Source organism: Pleurodeles waltl, chromosome 5 (genome assembly GCF_031143425.1).
Source record: "Pleurodeles waltl isolate 20211129_DDA chromosome 5, aPleWal1.hap1.20221129, whole genome shotgun sequence".
In the NCBI taxonomy this organism is placed as follows: domain Eukaryota; kingdom Metazoa; phylum Chordata; class Amphibia; order Caudata; family Salamandridae; genus Pleurodeles; species Pleurodeles waltl.
Window position 1 is genome coordinate 405,324,818 of NC_090444.1, and position 23,263 is coordinate 405,348,080.

The 23,263-nt window shown below is 42.2% G+C and overlaps 1 protein-coding gene across 1 annotated transcript in view; it reads right to left on the reverse strand.

Annotated features, from left to right (window-relative positions):
• The window catches only part of MCM8 (minichromosome maintenance 8 homologous recombination repair factor), a 376,705-nt gene that overhangs the window by 308,844 nt on the left and 44,598 nt on the right, over positions 1–23,263 (reverse strand). The window contains exons 6-7 of the mRNA XM_069234156.1: positions 8,484–8,587; positions 2,394–2,592 (exon numbers count right to left, since the gene is read on the reverse strand). Coding sequence (XP_069090257.1) covers positions 2,394–2,592; positions 8,484–8,587 — 303 coding nt within the window. The remainder of the gene's footprint in view (positions 1–2,393; positions 2,593–8,483; positions 8,588–23,263) is intronic.

Below are 23,263 nucleotides of genomic sequence, written 5' to 3' on the forward strand. Positions count from 1 at the left end.
TGCCGTCAGCTTCACAGACCAGGCGTGTGGAATTTTATAAAATATCTTCTTATCCATGGGACAGGTTACTTCATAAATCTACCTGTCCTGTAAAAAAATCCACTTGCCCCTTTGGTGCCTTGTAGTGTGGCGACAAATTATGACAGCTATATATCATTATATAGGAGCTCTGATAACAGACTCTGTGATTGTCAGGACTCATACTATTGTAGGGTTTAAATACTAGCAATTCCTTTATTTTGACACCTTTCAGCAGATCTACACCCTGAGGATGGAGAAAGGAGTAAGCACTAGTTCTAGAACTGGAACGCCCTTTTGACTCTGTGTAAACCTAATAACATGCATTTTAGGGTTTTTTACCAGCAATTCTGTAATCTTTTCTCATAAACAGAAAGGTTAGAAAGTTACTCCGGGCACGGGCAGAAGTAAAACTACTTCCTGGGTTGGGAAAAAGTGGTTTGAGGGAAAAAGAACTTCTAAACGCTCAACAGATTTTCATATGAGCAAATCTACACATGCATATTTTTTCATGCTGAAACGCAGTTCACAAATATTTTCTAGGAGTATGTTTTCTTGGCCTACTTCTGTAAATGTTTGTGAATTAATGAGTGCTGTAAATCTGCACTAATGCGAGAACATAGACAATGCATACCCTTTTGGGATTTTCTTTTAGAACTGGACCCCTAATTAGTTAGTCAGGACTATTTGTTTTTAGTATAATTCGATCACTTTCTATCTACTGGCGGTCTTCACTTCGAAAGACAACATTGTACTCTTTCATAAGCAGCATATTGGCACATAAAGAAGATTTGTTCAATGTCCTGTGGCAAGGTGTGCTTTTTTATACCAAAAATATTTTTGCTTTTTGCCAATGTTTGTTATGATGCTGAGGGCCTAGCAGCTCCCTCAACAATATAGTTTACAAAAACCTACTCAAAACAAGAGATGCACTGACAAAACCAAAAGGCTAATCACCAGTGTCAGACCTATTGGTTTTGCTAATGCTTGCTTATTTCCATGTTTCCCATAATCGTTTGGAACGAGTTATAAAGATCTTTCCATTATGAATGTTTTTTCTGGAAATACTTGCATGCATCAACACACTTTACTAAATGATGCTTCAAAGAAATGGTACAACACATCTTACTAAATGATGCATCAAATAAATGGTACCTAAATGTCAGTTGTTTAGCAAAACGCTAATGCAGTCTGAGCTTACAACATTTTCTTAGAGTGCTCAACCTAATAATAAAGACCTTGCATTAGTGAACCATAAATACAAGTTTGAACATCATTAACATATGGCCACAAATATTACATTAATTGCAGTCAATGCTCTTTCCTGATCCCTGTAAACTGGCAGCCAAAGTCCCTCATTTTGACTTTGGCGCTCAATTTCTCTGACTGCCAAAGCCAAACCCACCATCAGACCACCGTACTATGAGTGCTGGCAGCTGTCCACCATCTTTGTGATGGCGGTCTCCGGTGTAGAGGCGGGTGCATCGCCAGCACCGCCACACCAGCAGGACTCCGTTTGCCGTCTTACAAGCCATAATACGACTTGGCGGAGTCCTGCTGGTGTGGTGGTGCTGGCGATGCAAGACCGCCAGGACCCATCTGCTCCCAGACGTCCTCCACGAAGGAGAAGGTAACTGGGCGTCCCAAAGTGGGAGGAGGGAGGGGAGGGAGAGGGTGCCAGTATGTATGGGTGCGTGTCTGCGGAGGGGGAGGTGAATGCGTGCGTGTATGCGAGTGAATGTAAACGTGTATGTGCACGTGGATGTGAGTGAGTGGGGGTGTCTAAGTGCATGTACGCGTATGCTGAATAGGTGTGTATGTGAATGCATGCTTGCATGAAGGGGTCGGGAGTGTCTGAGTGTGTAGATGGGTGGGGGGAATGTGTGGATGTGTGGGGATATGTGTGTTTGTGTGTGCTGGGGACAGGAATGAAGATTCCTGTTGCCGGGTGCGTGACCGCCAGGGTTTTCATGGTGGGGTGACTGCCACGGAAAGCCTGGCGGTGTGCAACCTCGTAATCCGGATGGCAAGATAAGGCCTGCCGTCGGGTTGGCAAGCTGAGGCTTGCCGTCGGGTTGGTGTACAGTAACCTGTGCGCATCAAATGCCTAAAGGTTAGGTCAATGCGTGTAAACGAATTTTGGAAAACCAAAAGCAATGAGCGCATGAAACAATGAAGCAAAAATAGAACACAAAGTAAATCACTTATCATTACTTAAGTAAGGATAAGTTTTGAAGCTGCGATCGTTGTCTTTGTAGGAAAGATAAGCACTGCAGCAACTATCATTACCTTCGTGGGCAGGAAGGATAAGCATTGCAGCAGCAATCGTAACCTTTGTAAACAGGAAGGATAAACACTATAGCAACAATCATTACCTTTGTAGGAAGGGTAAACTTTCCATCTGGAAGACAATGACTTTGCTCTTCACCACACATGTTGCACATAAAGGCCATTTTGGTGCACAATGGTTTGATGTTACTAACTCGCACAACCGTCCCACGTAGCGAAACATATTTCCCATAGCAATTAGCTCGAACATTCTTGAGCGGTGTTAGGGGGTCGTAGTTGTACACCCTAAGAAAGGGAAAAATAACATCCATTCCTCAAACAAATTGCCATTGGTGAAATAAAAATCAGACAGACTATTAAAGGTTTTCTGGTGTGCACTGAAATTCATATTTGAAGTATGTTAACTGGAACACATTTTGGTATACACAATTAAAAGTCTGGCAAAATATACTTTATTTGCATATGTATAGCCACACAGTCTACCACAGGTATTGCATTACAGCGCTTCCCATGGTTTTGGGGTGACTTTCCAAATGCCTCTGAATTTCCATCAAGGACTGAAATCTGATGAGGCGCGTGAAGATGTGCTATCCCTAAAGGGTGACTGGGACGTTTCTTGGTGTTTGATGGGTGCTACAAATGGGGTATATTGAAATCCATTCACATCTACTGCGTTGGTAGGCATTCCCATTGCCAGGAAAACGAAATAAAGATGCAGCTCAAAAACATAAATCGAAAAAAAATAACATCACCATATTTTCACAGTCGTAAAATGCTCTTTTTCGCCATGGTCAGAAGTGAACTTTCATAAGGACCTAGGATTTACAAAAATACATGACAGTTTAGAAAGGTGTCAGACCACAGACCACAAACCACTGGGCCAGAAGGAGAAGACAAAGGCCTGAGTTTCTCTCCGACCATCTCCTCCTGCCTTGATACACTTTAAACCAGACCAGTGTGCACTGAATGACTAAATAACACACGTGGCAATGACTGGCTATTCTTGGCAACGGCTGCTAAATCCACAAGCTCATTGCAGAGTTCTGCAATTTGATATCTGAGCTTCTCTGTATGTGACTTGATTATTAATCGATACGATCTTTAAAGTTAATAGGCTAACTGTGAAGAGAGGTTATCTCTGTAGCCATTGTAAAGTTAGGAACCTGTTGTGATAATGTTCACTGAAACATAAAAATCAATAAAGAGAACTGGACAAAAGTTTGCCGCTGATTATTTTTCACCAAATGCTTCCCAGTCTACAGTCTATGTGATTTACTAGGTCACAAACTGTCCATTTCCTACCCACTGCGATTTTCTCCATTTTGCATCTTGTTTTGCAAACATGTTGACTAGTAAAAAATGCAAAAGAGAAAGCTACATAATACATTAATATTGTCATCACTGCAAGGAGCACCATGAGTTACAAATTTATGTTCAAAGAGCACAGAGATCTGCTGGTGCTAGGATCCACAAAGTATTCTGAAGTAGTTGATGAGAAAATTCCACTAAATCATGCAACAGGTTACAGACATACAAAGAGATGCGCACCTTCCATGTAGGAGACAATTAAAGCCCCAAAAACCACATTTTTCCTTTATATCACATGCAAACACACATATTCTTAGTCAGACTTCTGCATGATCACCTGTAGAAAGGCTGATTAAACCGCAATACCTCTGTAAAAACATTGTTACGTGCCCAAAGCCCATGAAAGATAATGTATGCTCAACTGAATTTCATGGGTCAGCCTTTATACAGCAATGCTGAATTGAAAACTAGGAAAGTATATGAAGCTTTTCCTCATTTTCTACAATGTGTGGGGGTAGGCCCTATAACCCCGCTGTAGCTGGGCCAAATCTCAATATAACACTATAATAATTATACAGAAGGGATGAATATGTATATCAAAAAGTATATATCCTTATTGAAAAAGTAAATTGATCACTGGAGACAATAATTGTCTTATTTATTCCAAATGTTTATCAGTTTTTTGTCTCTCTTTGTTTCATCAAAAAAGACGTCAGAGTCAAAAGGGTCTGGAGCACCTGAGGGTAGCTCCATGGTAGGGGCAGTGTTTTGCATGAATCTGTATGGTGACAGGGTGCATCGGGGTGAATATCAGAGACAACCTCTGTTGAGCTCAAGACAAGTTTGGCTCACAGTCGGACTCCAGAATCAGTAATGGGTCCTACTCTAGAGCCAGGGTTGAAGAGACCAGTGCATATTGTAGTGCCGGAGCGAAGTCAGCTTTGAAGTTGGTGCGAAACCAAGGCGTGTTTGAGAGGCATAGAAATGACAAGTATTGATCCGCTGGCAGGAACCCAACTGAGACCTCTGCAGATCTTTTGAGCCAGAAGGCCCAGTAAAGGGAACTGGAAGAGTGCCAAAGATGCTCAACATGGCCTCCCTAAAGTTCTCGATTGGCTGCAGAAGTGACGAAGACCTAGGGAGCTCAGGATGCATCAAGGTCATTTGCAGAATCTGCTTCTCAATGGGAGATACATACAAGACTAAGTGGCACCTTGATGTCCTTGCAGATTCTCTGAGGATAGAGAGAAGCATGATGAGGAAAGTTGCCTGGGAAACAGCCTTTACCATGAGGGCCGAACTACGTGCTGCACTTACAATACTGTAATTACATCGGATGTGACCTTAACATGCGTTCCTTTACCACACATGTCATTACAAAAACATGCCTTAGAGAAAGCAGCACTGGACTTTAAAGTCCAATGCTTTTCCTACTGTTGCATAGACTGGAGTTGGAATAGTAAATTATTCCACTCCAAAGTCCAGTGCTTTCCCTAAGGATTGTCGCTGTAATGATATGGGTGGTAAAGGAATCAGTGTTAAAGACGCATTCATTGTAATGAATGCAGAGTAACGGCATGAGTTGTAAAGGCATGCGTTCTTCAGACATACAACTGTTCCACTTAGCTTAGTTGTGCTTCCTGTCTGACTTAAAGTTTGACTTACCAGAAGACTTTGACAGCGAAAATGACCAATTACGGGAGAGTCCTCGAGGGTGTGAATCAGTCAACGCTTTCGACCTTCGGCGGGCTACTTTTGAGTGAGGTTTCTTGTGACGTTCGGAGATATACAGCTTTACTTTTACAATCCTGGCTCACCTTTGGATTCATGAGGGTTCATTCCTCATGAGACTTGGGCTGTGTCTAAATCCAAAACATTAAAGACACACTTGGTGCAGGATGACACCGACATTTGTTTTTAACAGTCATTGTAAGGTTTAACTCCTGTAGTTTTGGGAGGGGACACTGATGCTTTGCACACTGGATTTCAATTGTTTGGAGAAAAACTCATTAATCCGATGAGCAGCAACGGGGAGCTGAGCTCCAGATCTGCATTCAAAGTCACAGAAAGAAAGGAACTGATGTCAATGGACAGGGATGGTGTCTATGTGCGGCTCCACTCCGTCATTTATGGGGCGAAACTGAGTTACTGAGGAGCAGCACAGCGCAACCTGCCATGATGCGGGAGCACTGCTGTGAAAACGTTCTGTATCCAGTTTGGCACCTGGGGATATTGTACAGGTGAGAAATCAGCAGCTAGAAGTAGTCAATGGAAATAAAATATTTTAGAAGTTACTTTTCATGTGTGAGATCTTCTTACTGCATAATATGAGACGGAAACACTGAATCATATTTTTTGCACATCTTTGCTATTTTTACAATTAATTCTTGTTTGGCTTGTCTTTATTAACCAGAACTAGATACAGCTTTTTGTAATACATGTCCCATGTTCAGATGTACGGTTTCATGTATTTTACACTCCTCAATCAAGTCCATCAATCCTCATCAATAAAAACACAGAGTTATTTGATATAAGACTTCAATTCTTGTTCAGCAGGTAACGACCCTGCATTCTGAAGCCGCTCTGCGATTATAATAAATATGTGCAGGAATCTCCCTACCTGTTCCACGTGCTTAGTTATACATTACACTGAACATAGAGGAACACTGGACTATTACAATATGTATTTAACAATACCCGGGGGGGGGGGGGTGGTGTAGAGCTAATGAAAATGAGGAAATAATAAGATGCCTTTAGATCCTGTTCCATGTGCACCACACACATAGTTGAGTAGTGTAATAAAAAGCTGATCCCTCTGATTAACCTGAGGCACCTCAGTGATTCTCTGACAGGATCAGAGACTTCATTATTCTTTTTTCTTTATTTTCTCAGTATATCAAAACACCATTAACAACCACGAAAAGACAGATATGGAGTACATTTACCATGAATCTGAAAAAGCACACCCAATCCTCCATTCATCAGGCAGCCAATTCTATATAAAAACGGACCCAAGAAAACAGCACTTCCTCTTTCTTTGCTGCTCAGCATCCAGATAGGGGTCTCTTCTCTTTGGAACATTTATATTGATTGTTGACCGTTGTATGTAGGGGGGATTTACTCCAATGAGGTGGTTTACTGTGAACTGGTGTTAGTCGTGCTTAATCAGTTGTTTTCCTTGCATCTTTCACTGTGGTCTGAGGGCCTCCCTGCTGGGCCTGGAGGGGTTCAGCTGGATCAGTGTTTTGTTTTCTTACAGGACCTTGTTCATTGTGCCCCGCAAACAGAACAACATGGAAGACAGAGCACAGAGAAGGGGCCACAGTACATTAGATTCTGGTGATGCTACAGAAGCCTCCAAGCACAATAGCAAATTGCCGCTAGCGGGCGGTATGGGCCAGGGAGCGCGCTGCTGCATTAACCCTCTGTATAGGTCCAGGAAGTAGTGAGTCGCGAGAGTGAAACAACAGCTTGTTTATGCCAGCTGGGCTCTGAAAAATGATTCTGTATCCCTTTTATTTTTCAGACTATCATTTGTGTTTTTAGGCACACTAAATGACACCTGTTCGGGCACGGTTAAGTACAGTGCACTAGGAGCAATAGCGGTTTTGAGTGAAGCAGTTCTGTGTATCCAAGGGAGAGCTCAGTTGTCGCCCGACAAGCTGATTTGGCAACCAGTACATTTCGTACATACAACCAATCGCGTTCCCTCATCCTTGTCGAGCCCCTTGGAGAGGTGTATTTCAAGCTAGTGATGGGTGCGGCTACTTTGGTAGTTAGTAAGCTTTGAAATGGCATAATATGAATGCTCAAGTTCCTGTCATAGAATGTAGAATTTCCAGCTATTATGAAGAGAAGTTTCACATTCATTGAGGACACAACGAGGATTATCCCACCTTGGTTTGGGCAAAGTTCTCTATTGCTACCCCAGCCTCTCACTCCTAAGCCGCAGAAAAGCATTTAATCCACAGTCAGTATAAATATTTTTCTTATTGTGACATTTTTCAAAATTGTACTGTTGACAATGTGATCTGTCGTCTCAAATCTTGAATATGAAGTATAATGCAGTATCTGGTTACAGGTCTAAATTTCAGGTTTTGTCACAGGATTGGAAGAGTCAAGATTTTAAATGACAGGACCTGGAGATGCTACAAGCGTAGTGTTTGCACAAAGAAAGAGAAAGTGCTGTGTTCTTGGGGATGCTCATACAGAATTAGCTGCCTGATGATTGGAAGATTGGATGCTCTTTTTCAGACTCACAGGAAACCCAATTTCTACCAATTATTTTGACGTTGTTATGGCGTTTTAGGGTGCTGAGTAAATAAGGAAGACAGAATAATGCATACTTCTCCCCTCAGTGTGCCTAACCGAAGCAAAACCTTCCTTCAGGATAGCTAGGACATTTTACATTGATCAACAGGATCACATTTCACTCAAGCTTGAATTAGTAAAATTCACACTGATCAGGTCAAGAAAAGAAAAGAAAAACAGGTTCCACACTTGAGGAGACTTAACCGTAGCTAAAGCATTCACATTGGGAGTCCTTTCTACTCCAACCCCTCCACTCCGCTCAAACGTTTTACTTAAGGGATACCAGTTGACTAGCAACTCTGGAGGTACACAAAAAAGAGAGAATGCAAAGTCAGTTGGTTATGACGGAAGGATGTGATGGGTTATCTTAGATTTGGGTTTGTTATTTCATCCCTGATTTCCCTTCACTCTTCCATGTTATACAGAGTTAAATTAATATGATTAATGAAACATAAAAACCCTAAAAGGTAAGTAATTAAACAAGAAGTAATTGGCATAGTATTCAACGCAGCCACCAAGAATCTAAGAGGACACTCAGATCATTCTCTGTTTAATACCTTGCATGTATATGTGGAACATATATGATAGGAGCCTCATCTTTTGGGAGTCCTTCTTGCTCCACCAACTGAGATGCCTGGCTTTCAAGGTCCTTCGTAAGTACCTAAAATAGATCAGAGCACACAGAAACATACATTTCAATGATACATGTGGACGGCAGATAGATCCATCAAATGTGCCCCTGCTTGTTAGTCTAGCTAGGCAAGGGTCATCTTTAGTCTTACACTAGGAGCATTGTTAAATCATTTACTGCAGTTGCTCATACCACCTGTGTTGAAAAGTTGAACCATACAGTTGCCATATTTACTGTCTGTCGTTATCGTCAAAAATGATTATAATAAATCATAACTGAAGAGATAATCTCACAACACATCTGGTAGACTATATTTAAGGTCACTAAGATGATGCAGTCACGTAAAACCACAGTAGAGTTTGCTGAATTCAATAGAGGCCGATTACAGAGGATAATATGTGATTAAAGGCACTCTAAGAAGCATGCTCTGCTGCACTATTTAGCTACTGTCACCTTTAATGATTAAGTATCTATGCAAAACAGATCTGAACACTCTGCAAATTAGAGAACGATACATATTAAGCAGATGTCATACTAAAATGGTATTCATCATCATCATATGTAGTAACCTTGCAAAAAATGTTGCAACCCTCTTGACCGCACTAGCTAAGTTCTAAATTCTGTCTTGTGAAGATCAGTGCAGGATATATTTGCGTTCTAATTGTAGGTCTGCTAAGGACCACATTCTAGCTATGCATGAAATTAAGCCAGTTAAATATTTATTATGTGTTGATCTTTAAATCGAACCTTAAATAAGGATTCTGAACGCCACCTTTAAAACGGTTGCTTTGGGAATAACACTCATGGAAATACAATTTCCCTCACCTAATCTAAAAGTCTCCAAATGTACTGTGATATCTTAACAGAATAAAAGATGAGTGGGTGGCAAAGTAAAGAATTCACCCTAGTGATTTTCAAAACCATGAATAGTGGCTGGCCTTCTTCTATATAGAGGCTAAATACGAACAGAGGAACATTCTGTTATCTCACCAAAGTTAATAAAAAGTTTTTTTTGAGTGCTCATGAAAATATATCTTCTGCATATTCACATGTGTTTATCAAACACAGTTAATTAAAACCATTACCATCAAATACATGAAAAACAGTACCATATAACATTCAATCAAATTAAGCAGGGTCTGGCTAAAATTTTATTTCCCCAAAAATGCCCCCAAATGCCTATAAAGTGCTTATCATAATACTCCCTCCAAAATGCCTCGTAAACATTCAAATCATAGATGATTTATTCCTAAAATGAGTACCATTTTAGCCAATGCTAATGAGTTAGCACTTTACCTTATGTCAAAGTATGGAATGCTTAAATTAGTATGCCGAGTTTAGATTCTGAATGACACTGTTTTCACACATATCATGTTTTCCAACTTTTGATGTGTCTGAGCTAACAACTATGCTTATTTGCTGAATGCAGCAGAGACTAATGAAAGATTTTGTGGGAAATGGAAGACATGCTTAAATTATGCAGAATTAGCTGCAGCTGCAAAATAGGATAATTCATGTGGGCTAGACATACCTCAACACCCCTGTGATATTCATACCTCATATAATCATATGTCCCATTTGTGTGTCATGCCTTTGCCTTGTTGAACAAATAAGGAATTGTGTGAGAAGGGCAGGAGAGCAATCCATTACCGGTAAAAAAATGTTCATCATAGGTGTATAGTTGAGTCCCTCCTTGTAACAAAATTATGACAAATTGAGTTAGGCAAAGATAATCAATTTTTTTGTGGCTAGGACAATTCATTATTTCTAAGTATACTCATTTTTAGAGACCATCCATCTACGTTCTATAACATACTGAAGTTGAGGTATGTCCAAGAAGGGGAGTTAGGAAATTGTAAGTCTAACAATGAATTTATTTTGATTTGATTTATTCTTACAGTACGCACATGCAAACATAGGGGTATCTCGGTAATGAGGAACAATCATGTCAAATTCTGTTTTTAAAAACCCTACCTAAAGCAAACTACTAAAACACAAATTCCTAATAAAATAAATAGATTTTATGAACTTTCGTTAATATTAGATTTTCGTTTTTTAAAATTTTTAATTAAGGTGAACATGTTAAAATGGATAGAAATACTGGGTTATCCAAAGCAATATTGTTGATGCTATACTTTGTCTAAACAGAGTCTACTATATTCATATAAGGGTATCCAAATATTCATGTCTGTTTGCCAGGGTCTTCACTACTCAGCAGAATGTACTTTATAAAACATACCTGATCAGATATCTGAAAATATAATGTATTAGGATCAATGATTAAGAATTCAGAAACAATATTCATTTTCAGTTTTAACATGACAAAACATAATGTATAAAATAACAGATGCAATGCATTAAGCGTAACTGTATAAATGCAAATAACGAGAAAAAAGAAGGACTCAAATTCACAAATGTTAATTAGGGAAGCAGCTGCTAGGCCTACGTAACTGGTTGCAACCTAAAACAATGCTAGAGACCTCTGGTTGCCAGCCATTCATAACTGAAAGACTTGGAACTTTTTAATGAGCTAACGTAGTGCCAATGGGAGAAAAGTGAGAGCAGCTCTCACTTGCAGGCCAATGCAGCAAGCTGGTGGTATGCACTTCCAATCAGCACTGGCTTAGGCAGTAAAGAGCGGCACCCAAAGACCAAGCGAGTTAAAGACCAAGAGTGAGATAAATCATCTGCTACAATGTGTTTCCCACTGATAACAGTGCCACAGTCCTTGGCCCATGAGGGATGCTTGATTATTGGCTAAGACTGGTGAAAATGCATTACTCACACCATGGAAGGTGTTGAGTGAATGAAGTTATGGAAATGGGTTTCTTGCATTTCAGCTGTAAAATTAATGGGATTTATTTTGACAGTTTTGCATGTGGTCTGTCAGCTAGTAGTCTCTTTATCAGGTTGTCGATTTTTTTATTTCCCATTATTTGAGCTCTTCTTTGATAGCTGGGCGTGGACCGGGAAGGGGACCAAGAAGGCAGGTAGCTGTGATGCTATTAATTGTGTTTGACCAATGACTTTGTGTTTCACCACTGCGCATATTAGTTGCTCAATGTTCACCAGTAGCACATTACATGTTGTGTTCAGTTTAGCTGCCTATTGGCTTTAACGTGGAATTAGCCATTACATTCTGTATTCAGTTTAGCTGCCTATTGGCTTTGACATGGCATTAGACATTACATTTGGTATTTAGGTTAGCTGCCTATTGGCTTTAACGTGGAGTTAGACAGTGCAGTTGAGACATTGCAGATGAGCTGTGTTTTTCCAAGCTGTGTTTTTTCACATGATAGATCAAGCTGTGTTTTTCACACCAGACCCTAGCTGATAAGAGCGTGTAGATTTTGTGTTTACCTCTCAATCCAGTCTGAGAACGAGAGAGGCTTGGAGAACTGGCCACTCTCCAGGGTTCTTCGGTTCTCACACTGAGTTTGCTTTTAAGGATGGCTCTGGACTACAGCAGAGTTAGTTAGAAACTATCTTGACTTCAGACAGGAACGGGCGTCAGTTGCCTGTCCCCGTTTGGGTAGAAAATCTCTTTCTCGCAGTTGAACCGGAGTCATCAACTTAAAGCCCCAGAAAGATGAAGCTGAGTTATAGGCCCTACAGCCCTACCCTACGGTGATGCAATTTTGACTTTTATGCTTTGCTTTGAAGTTATACTATAATATAATCACATGTATTTGCTGTGTACATTGCAACTGAGAAGTACTTTGATATATTTTGCTTTCATTGCTGCGACTACTTTTGAACGTGTGCTTCCAACCTACTAATTTTGGGCCTGATTCTAACTTTGGAGGACGGTGTTAAACCGTCCCAAAAGTGGCGGATATACCACCTACCGTATTACGAGTCCATTATATCCTATGGAACTCGTAATACGGTAGGTGGTATATCCGCCACTTTTGGGACGGTTTAACACCGTCATCCAAAGTTAGAATCAGGCCCTTTGTCTCTTAGGAACCTCGTGTTGAAGTAATAATAACAATAACTGTCTTCTTTAAACTCAGAAGTGCATTCCAGAGAGGTTCTGAAAGCTTGGTCATGAGATAAGAGAAGGAAAGCAGAACAGTAGCATGAGCTGATCTATCAACTTTACAGAAATGTCCACATTGTGAACCTTTATCAGATCTGTCTTTGGAGCACTGGATTGAGTGTATCCAAGAAATTTGCCAAAAGAGATTAGGAAAGGTTCTGTCCCTTACCTCCCTATATCCACCCCTACGAGACCAACTCTAATCTAATTTCTTGTTTATTTCCCTAAATAAAGGGGAGGAGTATGTTTACCAAGGCATCATAATGTTATTTATCTTACACAACGCAGACAATAACAACCTAATTAATAGGGAAATGGAATGGGTGGCACAGCTAACTGATTTGTGAATATAACAAACAATCTGAGATAAATTCACACTCATACAATGTGTCCAGTTATGCAGGTTCTCTTAATTCTAGTTAGTCTGATCTGATGCTTATTATCCTAAACCATGTGTGATTGCTGCCTGGTTAATGAAAGGAACCAAAAGATGGGTAGACAATTAGAATTTACCCCCTGACATGAGGTATGGTAGCTCCTGTTTTACTATCTAGCATACCGAACAGGGCATAGCATGTGACTTGTAGGCTGTAAGATTTCAAAGTTTTTGCTTGTCTCTTCTTGTTTGAGGTTACCCATTAAACCTAATATCTTCCATTTACTTTAACATCACAACCCGGAAAAGCAAACAAATCAAAGGTAATTGCTTTGTCATCTTCCCCATCTTCTTGTCCCAACCCTTTCAAGGCTGAACTTAATGGGTTTAACATGGAAGTCTTTCCTACATACTGTTGCCTCCAACTCAGATTGGACTGGTCTTAAAACATGTGAGAGTGGCTGTTTTACATTGTCCCCCACAATTCAAAAGTCTTTCATTGGTCATCTTCACCTAGGCTAAACAGTGTGCTACACAAAATGAAAATATTTGAAATGCGTACTTAGACAAGGAGAGTGTGGATCTACTGTGAGCATATACTGCACAAGTGTTCTTTTCCTTTGCAGATAAAAGCAAAATGCACATTTAATTTGTGAAGTGCAACAGCTAAACACTCAACCTGGAATGGCCTGCTTCAACTCAGGCCATGGAAATGTTAGGCGATTATTTTCAGCCATTCTCAAAGTTAGTTTAGTCATTACGCACATTAAGTATTCCATGCATACATACTTTGTAGCATGACACTGTTACATTTGTGCAGAAACTCTTTGTTACAAACGAATATTCACACTACAGGAGAAAATGTGTAATCGAGGCCTAAGCCTAAAGGTGTTACAGGCAGCCTTGAATTACTGCAATACTTAGGCTCTGATGCAGTGTCCAGGGAACTTTATTACTACACACCAGAAACAGTGACTTAATGCACAGAGAGCTACACTTGGGTAAATAGTACCCTTATAACTTGGACTAGGTGCATTATAAACTAGGAAGAACTTCGTAAAAGAGAAGCACGACACAGCTGGCTAACAATAGGGTTTGTATTGTGCAATAAATAAATTTGAGTTATCAGTATAGTTACACAAGTTATACAAGATATATAGAAAGCAACGCATAGACATGTTATTTGCCCTGTCTATTCGAAGTCAAAAATCATCAGAGAAAGAACATAAAAATCTTAAAGTAATTTCTGCTGCACCTCATTGTTACACGAGTTATAATAATAGATCACACATTTTGTACAATTAATACTAATGTCAGTATGTGTATGTTCCTCTCAGATACATTTTGTTTATATAGGAGCATTTTCCTAGGTATTACGAGCTTTTGGCATCATGTGACTAGACTGAAACTAGGAATTAAAATATGCATGCAGAATGTCAATTGTAAGGTGGCCATTGAATGTGTCATATGATTTCCTAAGAGTTCCCAAGGAACCCGTTGCATTGAATATTGAATGAAAATGCTGAATGTGTATTTGATGTACTCATCTTTTGGGTCGTGGCCAGCACAGACATCATTGCCAGAGGAGTCAGCCAAAGGAATACGGGAAAAAGATAAAGGAAAAATTTCAAAAGAGGTGGATGATCTTGAAGCAGTGACTACAAACAAATGCACAGTAACGACTGCTAATATGAAAATACTACAGTCAAATGAAAGGCACTTTATTGAGAAAACTGAGTGGTTCTTGCTAAGTTCTAAACCAGCTCTTGAAGCCTAAAGGGCAAATACTGTTCTATGTTGTGAGAGGGAAGAAACGGAAACATTCATCCTAATAACAAGGTATATCAAGGGAATATTTTTCACCGGGGAAAGGCAGACAAACTTATATCCAACCTATTCTGTGAACAATAATCCAAGAACTATTAGCATGTGTGAAAGTGGTGGGAATTTAAAATAAATTATTTCCTATGATGCCTCAATTCATTGAACCGTGGCCAGTTGTTTTGTTTAAATCCCTAAGGAGTTATGGAGAGGTCTGGAAGGGTGCCGTGGATAAAGGAACATAACGATGTCCAGCAGTATCCTGAGAGGTATTTCCAAGCAGCTGTACTCGACTTGGACCTATTTGTTTAGATTGTTCAAAATCTATGAACATCCGAAATGTAACAAGATCTCCACCAGGAAGGCACTCAGTGCCTGGACCTAGCCTGTGGTGTGGATAGTTGTATCATAGGTCAGTGTTCATACACCATATAACTGAAATCTAGAGCTAGATCGCTTTCAATGAGTATGCTTCTACACATTCAGATCAACAGGTAACAGGATATATCTCTGCCTACGAGCAGCTTGGGGCAATCACTGATGAATTCTCTCAGCTCAATGAATGTATGCTGTTGACCACTACAATGGATACAACTTTAACCCTCTAAAAGAAAGGGTGTCAGCCAATGGCCGACGTCCGCCCACCCTTCCCAGTGCGTTTTTCTGCCATTGGCGGACACTGGGGAAGAATCTAATTAGTCCTCCAGTGGGCGCACTGAAGGATTACATTTTTTACAACAAAAGGGCAGAGGAGACGCAGAATCGCTTCTGCCTCAGCCCCAACCTTCCATACATCTGTGACATCAATGAGCCGCGAGGTGCACGACGTCACAGTTGCCCCACCGGAGCCAGAGGAAGGAGCAGGTAAATGCTCTCTCTTTCCACTGCAGGGGGAAAAAAGGCCTCTCCAAGTTTCAGAGAGGACCTGCTGGAAAGGGAAAGAGTTGTTCCTATCCAATGAGGTCTTCCTAAAACAGTTTCCTGGCAGGCACGCCACAATCCACTGGCAGAAACCCATCGGGGAAAGTCATTGGGGGGGGGTCAGCCATTATGGTACAAGGGATGACCCCCACAAGGGGCCTAGTAGTTAAAAAAAAAAGTCCCTTTTTTCCCCTGTGGGGCGCGATGACACCCCCTGCGGAATTGAAAATTAAATTAAAAAAGTTAAATTGATGATGGGTGTCAAACCTTAAGGTAAATGGGCCAACCCCCCCCTTTGGGGCATAACCTTTTGAGAAAAAATGATCTTTACCCTGGGGTTCGCGATCGCTCCCCGTAGGGAAGCATTTATTTTGTTTGGAAATGTGTTTTCTCCTTGGGGACCGATCAGTAGGAGATACCATACATGAACAGATAGTATTTCCGCTCTTGTCTGAAAACCTAATGCAACCCTGGGATCTGTTCAGTGTCTTGTTCTATGCTGCTGTATATATACTTGTTCTCTTTCTGAGCACTGCATCGTCTCCACTAATTTAGATACATAATGAAATGTATATTGGCTGTAGGAAGTTGGCTCTGTATATACTGTTTCAAAGTAAGAAATAGTGTGCACAGAGTCCAAGGGTTCCCCTTAGAGGTAAGATAGTGGCAAAATTTGATAATTCTAATGCTTTGTTTTGTGGTAGTGTGGTCGAGCAGTAGGCTTATCAGAGGGTAGTGTTAAGCATTTGTTGTACACACACAGGCAATAAATGAAGAAGACACACTCAAAGACTTACTCCAGGCCAATAGGTTTTTATATTGAAAAATATATTTTCTTAGTTTATTTTAAGAACCACAGGTTCAAGATTTACAGTTAATACTTTAAATGTAAAGTACTTCACTTAGATACTTTAGGAACTTTGAATGAAAGCAATATTACATACAGTCTTTATAAAAATGGCAATAAGCTATTTTCAAAGTGGATACAGTGCAAAAATCAACAGTTCCTGGGGGAGGTAAGTAAAGGTTAGATTAGGAGGTAGTAAAACGCTTACAAGTCTCAGTCCTGGGGCATAGGCAGCCCACCGTTGGGGGTTCAAGGCAACCCCAAAGTTACCACACCAGCAGCTCAGGGCTGGTCAGGTGCAGAGGTCAAAGAGGTGCCCAAAACACATAGGCGCCTATGGAGAACAGAGGTGCTCTGGTTCCAGTCTGCCAGCAGATAAGTACCTGTGTCCTCGGGGGGCAGACCAGGGGGATTTTGTAGAGCACTAGGTGGGGGGGACACGAGAAGGCACACAAAGTACACGCTTAGCGGCACAGGCGCAGCTGGGTGCAGTGAACAAAGCAGGCGTCGAGTTTTTTATAGGTTTCAATGGAGGGACCCGGGGGTCACTCTAGCGGTGCAGGCAGGCACAGGGGGGGCTTCTCGGGACAGCCACTACCTGGGCTAGGTAGAGGGTCGCCTGGGGGTCACTCCTGCATTGAAGTTCGGTTTCTTCAGGTCCTAGGGGCTGCAGGTGTAGTGTTGGTTCCAGGCGTCGGGTCTCTTGTTACAGGCAGTCACGGTCAGGGGGAGCCTCTGGATTCTCTCTGCAGGCGTCGCTGTGCGGGCTCAAGGGGGTTATCTCTGGTTACTCAAGGGCTCGCAGTCGCCGGGGGGTCCTCCCTGAGGTGTTGGTTTTCTGCAGATCGAGCCGGCGGCGTTGGGTGCAGAGTGTAGAGTCTCACGCTTCCGGCGGGAAATGTGAAGTCTTTGGAAGTTGCTTCTTTGTTGCAAAGAAGTAGCTGGTTTTGAACAGGGCCGCTGGTCACAGGAGTTTCTTGGTCCTGTAGCCCAGGGCAGTCCTCTGAGGCTTCAGAGGTTGCTGGTCCCTGTCGGATGTGTCACTGGAGCAGGTTTTCGAAGTTGGAGACAGGCAGGTGGGGCCGGGGCCAAATCAGTTGTCGTCTTCCTCCTTCTCTGCAGGCTTGTAGGTCAGCAGTCCTCCTTCTTTCTTCCTCCTCCAACCAGTACAGGCTTTGTTCCTGGCCAGAGTGACAAAGGCACTCTCCCCACGTGGCCAGCAACATGTCTGGTGCGTGGCAGGCTGGCAGGAACTGGTCAGCCTACACTAGAAATCGGGTATGTATTAAGGGGGTATCTCTAAGATGCCCTCTGGCTGTATTTTACAATAAATTGTACACTGGCATCAGTGTGCATTTATTGTGCTGAGAAGTTTGATACCAAACTTCCCAGTTTTCAGTGTAGCCATTTATGGAACTGTGGAGTTCGTGTTTGACAAACTCCCAGACCATATACTCTTATGGCTACCCTGCACTTACAATGTCTAAGGTTTTGCTTAGACACTGTAGGGGCATAGTGCTCATGCACATATGCCCTCACCTGTGGTATAGTGCACCCTGCCTTAGGGCTGTAAGGCCTGCTAGAGGAGTGACTTACCTATGCCACAGGCAGTGTGAGGTTGGCATGGCACTCTGAGGGGAGTGCCATGTCGACGTAGTCATTTTCTCCCCACCAGCACACACAAACTGTGAGGCAGTGTGCATGTGCTGAGTGAGGGGTCCCTAGGGTGGCATAAGACATGCTGCAGCCCTTATATACCTCCCCTGGTATCAGGGCCCTTGGTACCAGGGGTACCAGTTACAAGGGACTTACCTGAGTGCCAGGATTGTGCCAATTGTGGAGATAAAGGTACAGTTTAGGGAAAGAACACTGGTGCTGGGGCCTGGTTAGCAGGGTCCCAGCACACTTTCAAATCATAACTTAGCATCAGAAAAGGCAAACAGTTAGGGGGTAACCATGCCAAGGAGGCATTTCCTTACATTGGCCTTTTACTAAAGATGTGAAAACAATCATCATAGAAGATAAGTTTTCACACTTTTAAAGCAAAAGTAGAAGAGTCGTGATTGAGGACATTTGTTTGGCTTATTACTTTAGGGAACTTAGGCAGTATTCTCCAGCATGTTTGGTTAGTTTCAAAGGCAGATATGCTCACTAAGTTTGAGTAACTTATGCCTTGGAGGCATTCTTAGACACCCACGACTTGCATCCACAAAGTGGAAGGAGTTGGATTTTGTGCAGTGAGTGCGCTGAAAGCACATGAAAGCTGCGGTTTTTTTCCATCTTCAAGTAGTTAGCGACGGAAAGGGTTAGTATTCGGGATAAGTTAGGACTTTAATAAGGAAGATTAATGAACGGGTAGGAAAAGTTTAGTCTTCGTGTGCCTTCACCGGGATACTGTGTAGGTAGAAGGTAGATAGTCAAGGTAGTACAGATGCACATGCCATCACTTCATCTTCACCTACGGGTTCAAACCTACTGGCGCTGCACTCAATCCGCTACAGAATCACTCCCTCGCTCAACTAGGCTGATGACTCCAAACCATCCAGAATGCAGCAGGCAGCATCTTCCCTCTATATCACAACATGCATACACCCTGCACTTTAAACAGCTTCATTGACTCCCCAACCACAGCTCTTTTCAAACTCCTGAAACACACATTCAAAGCCTTACACAGCACTGGTTCGGCATACCTCAATACTGCCTCAGCTTAAGAAACCTTTCAGGCACCTTTGCTCAGCATAGGCAGCACCAGAACATGGAGAATAGACTTCTCCTAATTGGCTCCAAAAGAGTGGAATGACCTACCTCTACACATATGCTCTACCTTTATAATTAGTGCATTCCGCACAGAGCTGAACACGTGGCTCTTCAACTGTCTCGTAGGTTCTCATTATCCTAATGATACTACTGGATTTGGGCGACAGAATCACATAGGTTGTGGGGTAATAATTACAACTAAACACCACGTCTGTTGGACTTACCCGAGTATTACGGCTAACTAGCAGCGCCTCATCTCTGCCCAAGAGCAGGGACGATTGTGGCTACTGGGTGCATGACAAGAAAGACTCCTCAGGGGACCCCTTTCTCTCAGTTACATTAGTCTCTCATAGGCAAAAACAACAAAGGCAGAATATAGTTCAATAGGGATTTACTGAAGTAACTGCATCTTAGATATTATGGCGTGTATTGTAATAACTAGGATGATAAAACACACTAAAAGCAAAAAGGTGACAAGGAGTGTGAAATACAAAAACAGACCCAACATACTGTCGCTAGAAGTGATATATAGAGCTTTCCTTCCTGAGTTATGTTAGAGCACAGCCTAATAAGCCCAATCTGCCCTTTAGGTTTCCCCCCTGGCAAGACATCATCTCCCATACCTCAGCAAGGAAGCCTGTAGTCTAAAGAGACACTGTCCCTCCCATAGGCCAGGGACTCAGTAGTCTAAGCAAGCAGCTATAGCGAAGGCATTCAGCAATCGGCATACAGTCGTGGTCATCTGGCTGGAATCTCCCTCTAATGTATATAGGACAAAGGAGAGTTTTTATAACAAAACAGTTGACATTCTAAGAAAGGGTCCCCACGTGTGCATTTCTGTGAGTGTTAGAGACACAGTGTACCACTTTTGCCAGCAACCTTATCTGACTGCAGCCTTGAGGAAAGCACAAAGTTAAATGAATGTCCTGCTAAGAACAGAATACTTTCCTAGGCGAAAAAACAACTAGATAGAGAAAAATAAAACAACACCACAAATGTGGCCAATGCTAAAAAAGTTAAAGCAATGCTGAATATAATGTAACAGGACTAAAGTGCACAATGGAAAGCCTAGTTTGCTAAAATTACGTGTCTAAAATATGGCTAAAAAAGCTATACAACACAACTAGGTTACTCCATGGATCAGCCCTGACTGCTCGTGACAGCGACAGGATACCCTCTCGAGTGATAGTGTGTCTTACAAAAAAAATCATAACATTTTAGAGAACTCTGCACTTAACGCTACACATATTGGTAAAATGTTTGCCTTGCTTGCCATGTTCATCTTCCGTTAGAGCTTAGTATATGTTCAGTAACAGCACTGCACATAACAACGCAACGTTCTCACTGACTATGGTGTGTCACTACCATTCTTCGTAGTTTATGACGTTCTCTTTGGGCAACTTAGGCAGTAATTCGCAGCATGTTTGCCTTACTTTCAAAGGTAGATATGCTCACTCAGATAGAGAAATGTAGGCCTCGGAAGGCATTCTCGGACACCCCAAAATTGCATCCACAAACTGGAATGAGTTGGATTTACTACAGTGAGTACGCTAAAGATGCATGCAAGACATGTCTTGCTGGGCCTCACATGGCTGTCATTTGAGCAGTTAATAGTTGAGTCTTCTTTATCAGCCAACATGTAAAGATGACTCTCCTTGTTGTTGTTTTTTTCCAGTATGGGTAGTTGTGGATTTTGGGTCCCCCCTCAGTCTGCACCCAGGCAACCCTGCATATCTTTGGAAATTAGACAACCAGGGGAGTCACCAGATAATTTAACCCAGAAGCCCTTGTGAACGTCAAACTTTGGTAAGAAACACATATTTTCATTACATTTCTGTGACAGAAAGACATGGAATCTGCAGGGAACCACAGGTTTTCTACCACCCCGAGTTCCACACATCTCCCAATAAGAACGGTACCCCATTTCTGTGGGTGGCCCAAGAGAAAACAAGATAAAAGGCTTTAATAGCTAAGCTATACTGAGAGATAAGCAAAAGGGGTAGGTGCTGTATTTGGGACTGTGCGGTGGTGCTACCCCTGCACACCTACGAACCACAGACATTGTTGAAAACTAGACAATCAAGGGAATCTGGGTTAGTGTTCCTTGCGTGAATATCGGGAAGGTTTCCTAACCCACAATGCTCTGCAAACCTCAAGCTCTGACAGAAATCACACATTCTCCTTCCATTTCTGTGATGGAAACTTCGGCCATCTGCAGGAATCCACAAAATTCCTACCACTCTGCATTACTCCACTTATGCTGATAAAAACGCTGCCCCACTTGAACGGCTGAGACTAGTGCCCACTACAGGAACGGCTCAAACCAAGGTCAATTGGAGCCCTGGCCAGGGGACTTTGATTGACCTTGGTTTGATCTGCTTCTGTCACGGGCATTAGGCCTAGCCACACAAGTAAGGTACCATTTTTATCAGGAGACTTGGGTGAATGCTGGGTGGAAGAAGGTTTGTGACTCCCTGCAGATTTCACAACATTCCATCACAAAAATCTGAGAAAAATATGCAATGATTTAGTCAAAGTTTGAGGTTTGTGTATTCTGGGTCAGAAAACCTGGTGGAAGCCACGCAAGTCAGCCCACCCTGGATACTCCTAGTTGTCTAGTTTTCACAAATATACAGGTTGGCTAGGTTTACCTAGGTCCTGGCGGCTGAGCTAGGGTCTAAAATCTACAGCTACCCACATTGGAAAAAAAGATTCAGTTTTCAGTGGAATAATGTGAAGCATCCATGTAGTGTTTCGAGCTCTTTCCTGTTGCGGGCAGTAGTCCTACCCACACAAGTGTGGTACTATTTTTATTGGGTGACTTGTGGGAATTCTGGGTGGATGGAAGTTTCTGGCTCACTGCATATTCCAGCACTTTCCATCACAGAAATGTGAGGAAGATGTGTTTTTAAGTCAAAGTTTGAGGTGTGCAAGGGATTCTGGGTCAAAGAGCCTAGTGGAAGCTGTCAAGTCAGCCCACCCTGGATACCCCTAGATGTCTAGTTTAAACAAATGTTGAGTTGATCTAGGGTCCAAAAACTACAGCTACTCGCACTGGAAAAAAGGGACAGTTTTCAGTGGAAAAATGTGATTCATCCATGTTGCGTTGGGCTGTTTCCTGTCGCGGGCACTAGACCTACCACCATAAGTAAGGGACCATTTTGTTTGGGAGTCCTGGCTAAACGACTTCATTTTTAAGGAGTGTGTGTTTATGTGTCTCGCTTGCGCGATTTGCAAAGCGGCCATTGTGGGGATGTGTGCACTGTCCGACACCCCTATTTAGGAATGGCACAGATGTGGACGTATGCAGGTGGGTGCGCCTAAGGCAAGCCCATTTGCGCCCGTCCGGGCCCAGGGGGCAGGAACCCTGCCCGTTGTGGGTCAAATGTACAGACCTTCTCCTCCGAACAACAGAGAGAACTGCATCCCACTTGCCCAGAGACTTGCGAGCATCTCTCCACCCGTCAAAGAGCCATCAAACCTACCTGTTCGGCGACTTTTCATTTAGCTTACATGAAAATCTGGTGCAATACGCTACAGGTAATGTAACCCATGCAGTGACATCAGGGAGCACTGAGGCCACCACAGCAGGCAATAGGCAAGAAAGTAAGTTTCACTTCTATAGTAATAATGTTCGCTCTTCACCCAGACACCAACAGCATTTCTACAATTTCTTGGTGGATCAGGCACCGGGCACAATGTTTTTAACAGAAAGTTGGCTCCACAATGCTTCCATCCCAGACATTACTGTGGTGTCACCACAAAACTATTCCATGGTGAGAAGGGACGGACTTAACCAACCAGGTGGTGGGATTGTGTTTAAAAATAACTAACTATAAATTCAACATATAAGAACTTTCAATACCTGCCTGTGAAGCAGTGTCTTTCTCACTGGAACTCACACATAACTTTACACAATCTTGTGCACTAATTTTCCCCCAT